Genomic DNA, 13,023 nt, shown 5'->3' with positions numbered 1-13,023 from the left:
AATTGAGAAAAAATGATAGATTTATAGAAATTGTCGAATAAATATTAATTTATTTTTATATCCAACATTTAAGTTTTTAAAATAATTTTATTTATTGAATTTTTCTTTATTTCTTGTAATTATTATTGACAACTAATAAATAATATTTTTTGAAATCATTATTTTCTTTTAATTTTCTCTATTAAATTTTAAAAAATATATCTCAGATGTAATTATTAATTACATTAATTTAATCAAAAGAATCATATTTATTATTAATTAAATTTATATTTTTTTATTAAACTAATGGACTTTTTTTTATTAGTTTTCTGTGTATATTACAGTAAATAAATCCTCGTGTCTCAACTTTCTCTTTCACACAACCAACCAACAAACAAATGGTCACAAATGTTGCTCACATAAGTTGTCCCACGCTACCATATTTAATGCACTGCAACATCTGTTCAACTACTCAACTAACAAATCATAACAGAAAAAATTTTAAAATTCCAATTCTGTTACTAAGTTATTGAGTTTTTAAACATGATGCATATGTTTATAATTCCTTGTGTAGAAATTGATAACTTTCCTAATTTAACTCAAACCAATCAAGTGATTAATTTAAGTATCAAATATGTAATTTAAAAATCTACTAAATTTGAATGTAATTTTCTTATTAATAGTCATATATAAAATTTTATGATATAATTATATTTTTTATATTATTTAATTAATATAAACTATTTATAATGCAAAAATATTATTATAAGAAAATTATTAAATAAAAAATAATTATTTAAATTTTAAAGATGATAATAATGAGTTAGATATTAATTTAAAAACTATTTATCAATAATAAAAATTAATTTAGTTGTAAATAATTATTTGTTTCTTCAAATAAAATATATAAATTTGTTTGGATAAAATTATATTGTTACGAAATGGACTTTAAGTTTAACTCAATCCCATAAAATCGGCTCATGCATATTATGGGTGGTGGCCTGATAAACCCAACAAATACTCGCTAGGATAGACTCGAAATGACTCTGATACCATGTTACGAAGTGAACTTTAAACCTAGCTCAACCCCATAAAACCAGCTCATAGGGTTGAGGTTTGCACCCATTTATATACAATGAAATTTCGTTATCTCTAGTCGATGTGGAATTTCCAACCTATACGTAACTAGATACAAAATATACTCCAGATTTTGTAGTTTTTAGGAAATATGAAACGATCTAAATTAATAAAAATTGGTTGGTTTTGATTTTATTTTTTCTAAATTCAATTCAAACTGGTTGGTGAACACCAATGATAAGATTTAGTTAGAAAAGGGAAAACTTATTTCAATAATATATTTTTTTAAGAAAATGAATCCCTAATTACCTATAAGGAATAACTTCGATAGAAATAGAATAAATAAGAAAGAAGAAGAAAATAAAGCTATGGCTGGCATGCTTGCATTGCACATGCACTTTCCATTAGGGATCTCAGTGAGTTGTCAACACCAACCATTTATTGCACCTTTTGATGCCAATGCAAACCCTAACTTTTTTTTTTTCCAAATTCTAACATTTTCTTGGTTCATGGGAACTTCTCATTCTTGCACAACACAACATTTTCATCAATCTCCAAGGACATGTTTTACCACATAAGAGTTTTTAGGTTAAATAACCTTTTATTTTCTTCTATTTTAAATAATCTTGCAGATGAGCTTATGCATAATTAATCTTGATTTATAGAAAAAATAATTTTATTTATTTTTCTGTGTTTAGATTTACTCATATTTTTCGTGAAGGGAATACGTATGCTAATAAGTTGGCTAATTTAGAAGTTATTCATAAGAAATCATTTCATTTGTATAATAGATTTCTTTTTAATCTGTTTTTAGAATTCTAAAATAGGTATAGTCTACCTATGTACCATTTTTATTAATATATGAATTTTGATCTAGTTGCTTATATTTTTTTGTTTCTTTTTTATTTTTAATAATACTTTTAGTGTAATGACATATGATTGTTGTTACTTGATATGTCAATATAACTAAGATGTCAAGTTGCATAATAATATCAAACATAAAAGTTGTATAAAAAAAACTCATCATATCCTTCTTGTAAAATTAATATTTTAAAAAAATGTATAAATTATTATTATTATATCTTGCATTTAAGCATTTTCATGAGTGTGCACATTTCTCATTGTGAGGTATATAGGGTAATAAACATAGTCACAAAAAATTGGAAAAGGAAAAAGATTGAATGTGGGCAATTTCATCAAGTTGTAAAGGGTGTGTCCATAAATAAATAGTAGTTGGTTATCAGATGGACCAGATTCATTGCAGGCTCCTCATGCATGCCCAAAGCTAAACATGTCATCAAAATATCTTAACAAAATATTTTTTATAAAATTCTTATGTAAAGTTTTGACATCTTTACCAAATTAATATTTTAAAATTTAACTATACTATCATATGAACTAATTCATTAAAAAATAAATATAAAATGATGAGAAAATCACGTGTGAAAAAATACAAGACAAACTTCCCAATAAGAAACCGAACCACACAAACGTTAAAACATAATAAAAAAACTATAAACTAATTATAGAAAAATAATGTTGGTCTTCCAAGTAGGAAGAATATAGTTTCTTTTATAAATTACGTTATGACTCTCAATATTATTGTTGAATTTGTTAAAAATAGTGAAAGAATATCTATGAATTTGTTAAAAATAGTGAAAGAATATCTATTTATAAAATATTCGTCAATGTTAAGTCAAGTTAAAATATTTGTCAATCTTAAGTTAAGTGAGTAAGAGCATAGAGAATTATAACTATATAAGTGATTAGGAGAATTGAGTGAGTACTTGTGTGAGATTGATTTGCTTTTATATATAGGTATTTTGAGTTTGGGCTAAGGTATTCAAAAGATATTGAAAATAAATGTATAATTATATTATTTGTTCCTACATTTAGGGTTAATATTTAATTTAGTATAGTGATTTTTTAAAAAATCAATTTGGTCCCTATGTTTTATGTTTTTTAAAATGTATACAAATTGACCTTAACTCCCGCATTGTAAAAAATAGGATGAGGAATTTTATTCTCTAAAACCAAAGATGGCATACGATTAATTAGATAACATACACTAAGAACAACATCACCATGAAGTAACATAGTACGAGTAGTTTCAACAAAGTGTCTATTCTTGCGCTCAACCATCCTCTTTTGTTGAGGAGTATAATAAGCACATGAGGTTTGATGAAGAATGTCATGAGATTTCATAAAAGTGGTAAAAGAATGAGAAAGATACTCACGAGCATTATCACTACGTAAGGTTCAAATTGAAACTCAAAATTGATTTTTAATTTTGCTATAAAAAGATTGAAATATAGAAAACAACTCAGAATGAAATTTCATTAAAAATAACCAAGTACATCTAGAATAATCATCAATAAAAGTAAAAAATACTGAAACCCTAAATTAGACATAACACGACTTGGTCCCCAAATGTCAAAGTGAACTAAGGCAAAAGAGGATGAAACACGTTGTGAGACACTGCTAGGAAAAAAATTGCAACTTTGTTTACCTAAATGACACGACTCACAAGACAAACTAGATACTTTGGACAGACTTGGAATAAGGTGTTACATCTTGGCAAGATTAGGATGACCTAGTTGAGCATGACGAGAGATGGAGAATCCATAACTATGCCAACATGTGCAAATGTTTTTAGGTGGTAAAGACCATGAGACTTACATTTTATGCCAATCATCTATTCTGAAGTCAGATCTTATAAACAAATAGAATCTTTGGTAGAAGAAATAACACAATAAAGGGAATGAGTTAGACGACTAATGAATAATAAGTTAAAGGAAGAACCAAGAACATAAAGAACATTACTAATACATAAAGAGAGAAGAAGATGAATAATACCAAAACCATGAGATGAAACCCTAGAGCCATTGGTCATGGTAATGGATGGTAAATAACTAAAGGTAGACAAAGTAGAGAAAAAAGATTTATTATCAATAATATGATCGGTGGCCCCTGAGTCGAGAACCCAAGGACCAAGAGATTGGAGTGGGCAAGGCCAGCAAAAGGTGTATTTGAATGTGCAACAGAAGCAGTGAAATCAAAGTTCTGACGATCCTCATACCATTTAAGAAATTCATTGAAAATTGCAGACTAGCCTAAGATATCAAATGAAGTAGGTCCATAGTAGAAGGTGATGCATAGGAACAATTCGGGCAACCACAATAGATCTAGGAGGACGACCATGTAAGGTATAACACCATTCAATTTTGTTGCTAAGTTTACCACAATGGTCACACTTGTGACACCCGGCTTGGAAGGGCGAGTGCGATCATAACGCTAAGAGATTAAAGCAGAAGAGTCATCAACTGGAAGAGGTATATCAGTGATGTGTTTACTTGACACACATAGAAGGGTAGAACAAGCAGAAGGAAAATTGGGAACAACAGGAGATCCCAAAATTTGAGCACAGACACGAGAATAATCATCAGGAAGGCCATGTAAGCCCAATAACATGAAGAACTTGGACTATTGCTTTAGTTCTTGAGAAGGAGTGGGGGCAGGAGGCAATAATTCATTAAAATCATGAAGAAGAGCATGTAGTTTACCTAAATATGTAAAAGATGCATTCAAAGAAGAAAGGACATGATCATTCACATGAATTTACAATCAATGTATAAAGCTAAAATCTTAAGCTTGCAACCCTAGCTCATCAATAAAACACTTTTTGCTTTCTTTAGCTATATAGAAGAGTGAACCTAATCTTGTATTCATCGTAAGATGCAACACCTCTTTTAGTGTGTGAACATGTGATCTTTTATATCACTTTCTTAGTAAACATTTTTTTTAGTCAAAAGTGATTGTATTCCAAAACAGAAGACCCAATCTTATTCAAAGAATGCGCAGCCTTCGTTACGAGTGAATGTATTCCAAACAATACTAAGTCTTAAACATGGGTACGGTCCAACCACACTTAGTCTTAGTCATAAATGGCTACATTCCAAAAAATACTCAGTCTTAGTTAGGAGTACTTACGTTCCAAACAATACTTAGTCTTAGTTAAGAGTAATTGTAGTCCAAGAAATCTTAGTCAAGAATGGTCACGTTCAAGAATACTCAGTCTGTAGTTTAGGTTTATAGAGAAACTAGTGTAAATCTTTCTCTACTCCAATTTCTTTAACTTACATGATATTAAATTGCAACCAACTAAAGGAGAATTGTTTTAAACCAGATTTACAAACAACTTTTGATAATACATTTGTCATGTTTAAATTGCGTTTGATTGTATTTTACGATCATATTAGAAAACTTTTGATAGTAGGTTTGTCAACTTAAAGTTACGTCTAAGTGTATTTTATTTGCATTAATATTTCAAAAATTTGTGAAAAATTTTAAATGCACAATTTAACCATCCTTTCTTATATACTCTACTTGTTTTTCACAATAACATTGAACAGTATGTCACTTATACAACAACTACAAAAGAAAGATTTGGTTGTGGAAGTAGAGATTTGATTATTAGAGTAGCAGAAAAAACTAATGCATTTTTATGGGAAGAAAAAATTGAGACAAAACAACCAAATTAACCCTCTTGCCTATTATTAGTTGTATAACCAGTATAGGAGTTGTTGGTGCAAATACAAGTTCAATTCCAATGCAAAGTATGATGTCTTGATCAACAACGTAAAATAGTCCTTTAATAGAATACTTTAGGCAGCAAAAAAACAAACCAATTATGAATATAATTGAATGGATCATAACTTATTTAATGAAGAGATTCTACTCCACGAGGAAAAAGGTAGAAAACATGAAGGTAATATCATGCCTAACCCATTGAAAAGGATTGAAAAATGAAGTTGAAAAAAAAATAGAAAGTAAAGTTATTTTATATAATATATAATATAATTAATTATTATTATTATTTTATTAGTATTATTATTATTATTATTATTAAATTAATTATATTGTATAAAGTAAAATAATTGATTACATTATGTTATATATAAAAAAGAAAGTGAGACAAAAAGAAAAAACCTTTGTCAGTGCAGTAGAAGAAGGGATAGCGACGGAAAGGCAGAAGTGTCGGTTGTATTTTTTTTCATCTCCTTCTTCTTTTCTTCGCATTTCCAGTTACAAATCACATGTACAATAATAGAAAAAAAATTAAATAAAAACATAATCAATTATATATATATATAAAATAAAATACTGATTATATATTTAAATCTATTAATATTATATTTAATATAATTAATTATTTTTAATATAATAAATCATTATTAATATTTTATTAATAGTTATGTATTTTATTATAATAATTTAAAAATTAAAGTAATAAATAAAATGAAATTAATTAATGAAAGTTTGATATTTTGTTAATTAATATATTTTGTTTTAAAATATACCTCTTTTATTTATTAAGTTTTATCATAAATATTTATTTTAATTTAGAATTTATTTCATTTCTAATTTATATTCTTAAAAATTAATTTTTATTTTATTTTTAAAAAAAAATTATCTTATACAAATATTTTTAAATACATTAATATACTAAAAATTATTTTTTACATCAATTAAATGAATTACGAACTTCTCACTCATCTCGCTTAACTTTTCACTTTTCTTACTTTTCACTTTTCTCTTAATCCAACCAATTAAATAACGTAAGATACCCTTCTTATTCATTTCCCAAAAGGATATGGTTGAATAAGCAATGCATATATATGAAATTGCATTGAGAATTTAACATTTTTTTCAGTAGGTTTCACACCTTTAAAAATATTATTCCATAACGTTAAACTTTTTTTTTTCTAAATATTCTGAAATGAATAACATAAAGTAATTATATATATATACATATATATTATTTATTACTTCAATATAAAATATATAATATGTTCTCCAAAACATAGTATATATTCAAAACACTTACCCGAAATTGGCATTACGAAACACTTACCCGGAATTTGCATTAGGAAACACTCAAAATTGACATCATGGCACATTATTCCAAAATTCAAATAACACCATTACAGATCATATAATCCCCAACAAACATAATAGGTGTATGCTTCCGGAGTCAGCAACATACACAAAGAACAAACATGAGAAATTTTCAATCCATTCTACAACAAAAGGAGCCTAAGGGATGTTATGAAAATTTTAGATTTAATTTTAAGTAAAAAGAGGAAACAGAGTGGAGGAAGAGTCATCCTTAATGAAGTAGAGAAAGTTAACAAGGTACCTATACCTATAATAAGGTATCCTCAATTTAAAGTTATGAAAGTGTCTCTAATTGTATATACATAGTTGCTGAAAAGTTGCCTTGCAAACTCAATTTTTTAAAAATGCTTTCAAAACCGAAATATACAAATGAACTTTAAAATACAAATATATGTTCTAAAAATGCTTATTTTATGTTATGTTCCATTCACCAAAATTCCTTTTTAACCAAAAGATCAACAGTCAAATTTACAAAGTCTAATCTATATACACATAGAAATTGTTAGCAGGAACAATCTTTATCATTTGTAATTATGTTAGTAGGAATAATCCATATAAATTCAACCTGAGGATGCAAAGCCCTAAATGATCAATTAATTAGAGGTATGAGTAACTGGGAGTAACATACAAATTACTTAACCATGCCTTTTGAAGAAAAGAGAAAAAGAAAAAAAAAAAAAAACTGCTTTTGGTTATACATACACCACCAAATCAACACAATGAGCAAAGCTACTTGCTTAAGTGGGGAACAAAACACAATAACTTCATGCGGCTATGGTTAGAGAAAATGTTTGAAGGACTGTACACTAGCAGCTTGATGAAGCCTTCATATGTTGGCTATAACTTCCATAACTTCTCTGCCAGAAATGACACTCAAAAGATTTGAACTTGAAAAAATTCCAAATAATGAAAGTATGATCTCCTTTCCATGCAATTGACAAGGAAGGAGGTTGCATCCTACCAGCCAAGAAGAGGGATGTAGCAGAGATGTTTACCCTTTTGAATAAATCGTTGAACAATGATAAAGTCTATTCAAAATCCTATCTTAGCTCACTCACTTACAACCTCCTTCAGAAAAAGAATATCATCACGAGGATGCGCTTCTTCCACTTTAACCAATACTTCATCCCCTATCTGTGATCCAAGAGGGACCCAGGCAGAAGCTTGAAATCCAACCTGCAAATGAAAATCACACTAAGAATTAAAAAAACAATAGAATCTTTGCTCCATATTAAACATGGGGCAAGACACAGTTAAAAGCAATATCTACGAGGACTAAACATGGCCATGTAAAACAAGAAACTGACAAGAAGGTTGATAAATATTATTATAATACCAAACCACTTTTAATATCTGCATTATGTGGATAATGAGGCATTTATTTCGAAGAACCTTTTCTCATTGAAAACATTTTTGTCAAACAAGAAATTTCCTACAAAAAATAACCCTTGTGTAAAGTGTACAATGGAAAAAGTAATGATTCTAAGAGGAGCCAAATTTCAGGTATTCACTGAATAAAAATATCAAATCCATATAAGTGTGATGATTAAAAAATTAGTAAAATTTGATGAGCAGCCTCCCTATAATAATTTCTTGTATTCCAGTACATCTGGAGAAGGTAACCAAAGAAATTATTTCATCATTCCTCTCAGATTGATTACATTGAGATTAAAATTCTCCGAGGATCTCTAAAAAGAAAAGCCATCCCTAATAATGACAGATGCAGCTAATTTTAGGAAGTTAGAAAATTCTGTATGTTTTATACACTGAGATTTCATACTGCAGCAACCAACAAATGACATGGACTGCCAAATAAATTACATAACGGAAACCATCAGCTGCCAAGTTCTTACCTCCAACAACAAAAGAGCTGCAATTCGATCTTTCAAAAATCTAAGAACCAACGCACGATAGGATTTCTCTTTTGGTTGTCTTCGTAAATATTCTAATATCCAGTATCGAAGACTGCTGTTGCAGAGTTTCCTCACTGTTCTAATATTCTCATTTATACCAGCTGCAATCCCTTCAAGCTTACCAGCTGTGAAGGGTGGAGGCTCGCCTCTAAGGAATGCTTTTACCTAAAGAAAAACATTCCAGACAATCAAAACAGAGACAGCAAAATGTCTTTAGAATAATAAAATACCAAGATGGGGTAGTATATTTTGTTGAGATATTTTAGGAAGTTTCAGAGTTTATTCATAATAGTTTTAGTTGTGTATTTATTGGTTTTAATTCTGTATATTTTGCTAAATCTTGTTTTTATTCCTAGCATAACAGCCACACAATCTAAAGGATTCTGTTTATTACAGTAGGCGCTGTTTATTTCTGAAGATATCCAACTCATCTATGTATATATATCGAATGTATGTAATGAGAGTTTATTCTTAATAGTTTTAGTTGTGTATTTATTTGTTTTAATTCTGTATATTTTGCTAAATCTTGTTTTTATTCCTAGCATAACAGCCACACAATCTAAAGGATTCTGTTTATTACAGTAGGCGCTGTTTATTTCTGAAGATAACCAACTCATCTATGTATATATATCGAATGTATGTAATGAGAAAATATAAGAAAGAATTTATTAAACTTAAGATGGTATCAGAGCTCCTGATCCTTGGAAGCCTCTATTCATGTGAACTAATCGCAGTCTTAATTATTGTGTAAACCTAATTGTAGCATTCATTGCTGCACAGCCTCTGAGTCTGATCTCTATGTGTGTTTCAGCCTGCATTCTTGAGCACTATCGCAGCCCTCATTGCTGCATCAGACCCAGGTGTTTATCAATTTTTTTATGGTAGCACACCATAAGTGGAACTTAACAATTTGATGTAAAAAACACTCCTATACATGGAAGTACCACCTAGATATACAGGGAAAATAGAGGCAACACAGCTTACAAATTGAAGAAAGCATTGTAAGGGTTGAAACAGTCACTTAGAGCATGGTTTGAGAGGTTCATGAAAGTCATGATGAGTCTTAAATACTAAGAGTCAACAGGACCACACTTTATTTATCAAGCACTCTGATTCAAGGGGACTAATGATTTTATTGATCTATGTGGATGATATTATTTTTACTGAAAATGATGAACATGAACAACAAAGATTAAGCCAATATCTTGGCAAAGAATTTGAAATCAAGACTTTAGGGAAGGTAAAATATTTTTTGAGAATTGAAGTTGCTCATTCCAAGAAAGGGATCTTCATATCTCAACAAAAATATATTATTGACTTGCTACATGAAACAAGTAAAACAGCTTGCATACCAGCAAGCACACCAGTTGATCCAAATACAAAGTTGGGAAGTGAAGTGGATGGTGTGGCTGTAAATAAAGAAATGTACCAAAGACTTATAGGAAGACTTATTTATCTTCCAAATGGGATAATAGAATTCCTAATAGATATATATTATTTACTATTCCTATTTCTTCTATTAATTCTAATTATACCAGATATTGCTTTAGCTGTGAGCCTAGTAAGCCAATTTATGCATCAACCAAAGGAAGTACAATTACAAGTTGCTCTTAGAATTGTCCAATAATTAAAAGAGACATCAGGAAGAGGAATTTTGTTCAAAAGAAACAAGAATGCTAGTCTTGAAGCATATACTGATTCTGATTATGCAGGTTCAGTTGTGGATAGGAGGTCACTGCTGGTTATTGCACCTTCTTTAGTAGAAACCTAGTAAACAAAGTGTGGTAGCTAGGTCTAGTGCTGAAGCAGAGTTCGAGCAATGGCTGAAGAAATATGTGAGCTGTTATGATTATAGAAGACTTGAAGATAAAGTGGGATGGACCTATGAGCCTATATTATTTGCCATCAGCATAGCTCACAACCCAGTACAACATGATAGAACTGAACATATTGAAATGGACAGACATTTTATCAAAGATGGTGGTCACTGCTCGTCCAGGTAAATCAAGTAGTTCTTTCTACTCAATATGGACACAACACCCAATAACTTCCAGAAAAATTGCATGCTGAAAATTTTTTAGCTTGATTTCACTTGCAGTATTTTTCTTAACTGGTGAAATCTTTTTCATAATGCCAGTTGTGCACAGTTTGCATCCTGTCCCTCATTGAAGGGAAAATGTATCACATGATATTTTCATATTGTTTCAGTTTTTTGATTCCTTAAAAATTCAAAATTGCATAGAAAGTATCTAGAAGCATCAATATCTACAATCTATTATAACTATGAATTATAAAATTGAAAACCACTTACCTGATAATGAGCAAGAAGATCCAAATATCTACGGATGGGAGATGTAAACTGAACATAACCAGGAATCCCCAAAACACCATGGCGTGCTGGCTTCCTGAAATCAATTTCAGCCGCACGCATTACTTTGACCAGGGCAAAGCTTCTAACTGGTCCTTCTGGAAGATGGGAAAATTCAGAAACATTTATGTCTGATTGGGGCTGTCCCCTGTATGGTAAGGGAATGTCATTTCGAGATCCAAATGTGGCAATAGCTTCCCCACAGAGTATCATCATCTCAAAGACTAATCGCATGGCAGGATCTGCCTGGTTTTCCACATAAAGTTTTAATGATGGCTCTGGATCCTCTGGATTAGACACTTTAATGCGAGTATCTAATGTTGACGTCTCAATTGCACCCTGAACAAGGCCAGAAAGATTAAATGTTTACTTATAGAGGAGATTAATTTTCAACAATTTTTAATACTTGTAACTAATTCCATATGCCTTTATGAATTCACATGCAAGGGTTTCAATCACTAAGCCATATGCATTCAAGCACTCAGCTAAAAACTATTATTGAAATATAATCAATATAGAGTTTAGACATTCCTATGCGTGTTAGATCAAAGAAGCTTTTCTACAGCTGAAAAAAAACAGGTAAAAAATGACATCCATCTATCCAATCATGATACAATAACAATATTTGTGGTTGCTTTGCTAAATAACAAAATATAAAACAATAAAGCATGCTTGTGTAACTTAAGAGAGGTAATGAACTTCCAAGTTATGTGAGATAGATCAAATTCCAGAAAAAACTACTAACATTGTTATTCAGAAATATAATACTAGGTTCCATGGAATGGACCAAAGATTCTTGACATAATATACATATTGATGGACAAATTATTGACATGTCTAAGGTTATTAAGGTAGTGTGAGAACCTGCAATAACTTGGAATCATTGATAAGTTAATGGAAAACCTTCATCAACTGAATACAAGATACGTGATTTTTTAAATATAGAACACTACATGATGTAAGCTAGAATGAATTCCTTCTATCAAAAGGAAGAAAGAAAAAACTCAAATACCTCCAAACACAAATTTGATACGCTTGAGTTAAAAGAACAAAATACAACATACCTGTTGACAGCGCCAATTTGACCGAAGGTTTGCAGCCTCAGATAAAATTCTGAGCTCAGCCTCCTCCTGAAGATTCAAATGGAGTAGCTCGGATGCACTCTCATATGTCAGCATGTATGTTGGTTTAATCACTGAGTTAAAAACTGAATATTCTGCAATGCTGTTACACACCCACATAGGGCATCAATAGCAGAAGTCATTTAGTTATTATTGTTACTACAATGTCTTTGAAGAATCCACTGACACAAAAAAATAAAGCAGGGGTTCAGCACATATTTCACATGAAACTTCTGTGCCTATATGTTAACATGTTCCAACAGAAAAGGAATTAGCAATGCAGAACCTGATTATATAGAAAAGTAAAGACTTCAGTTGTTACATGCTTGAAAAGTTAACAGTAATCAAATTACAAGATATAAGTGGAATGGAAGCAAACCTCACCTTACAAGTCGGTGTTGTGAGATTGAGTTAGACTTAAAATTCACTTCTTAAGAAGGTATCATAGCTTATCATAATCAGGTTTGTTGGACCACCTAATATTTAGTCTTATGCTCGAGATGTCCAGTCCTCAACGTGACACGGTGTGTTGGAGATTCCACATCGACTAGAGATAAGGTGAAATAATAGAATATAACTGGGTGCAAATCTCACCTTACGAGCTGGT

General features: G+C 30.1%; 1 protein-coding gene across 5 annotated transcripts in view; it reads right to left on the bottom strand.

Annotated features, from left to right (window-relative positions):
• Positions 1-7,580: 7,580 nt before the first annotated feature.
• The window catches only part of EMB2730 (Ribonuclease II/R family protein), a 32,733-nt gene continuing 27,290 nt past the window's right edge, over positions 7,581-13,023 (bottom strand). For 4 of the 5 annotated variants that reach the window (XM_068623615.1, XM_090296720.1, XM_090296721.1 and 1 more), the window contains exons 11-14: positions 12,360-12,519; positions 11,239-11,634; positions 8,868-9,092; positions 7,581-8,190 (exon numbers count right to left, since the gene is read on the bottom strand). In XM_068623615.1, the coding sequence (XP_068479716.1) occupies positions 8,065-8,190; positions 8,868-9,092; positions 11,239-11,634; positions 12,360-12,519 (907 nt within the window). In that variant the 3' untranslated portion in view covers positions 7,581-8,064. The other variant, XM_090296723.1, reaches the window with a different exon arrangement.

The sequence above is a fragment of the Phaseolus vulgaris genome, chromosome 10 (genome assembly GCF_051622355.1).
Source record: "Phaseolus vulgaris cultivar YP4 chromosome 10, ASM5162235v1, whole genome shotgun sequence".
NCBI classification, from domain to species: Eukaryota; Viridiplantae; Streptophyta; class Magnoliopsida; order Fabales; family Fabaceae; genus Phaseolus; species Phaseolus vulgaris.
This window is presented reverse-complemented; position numbering and strand designations above follow the sequence as displayed.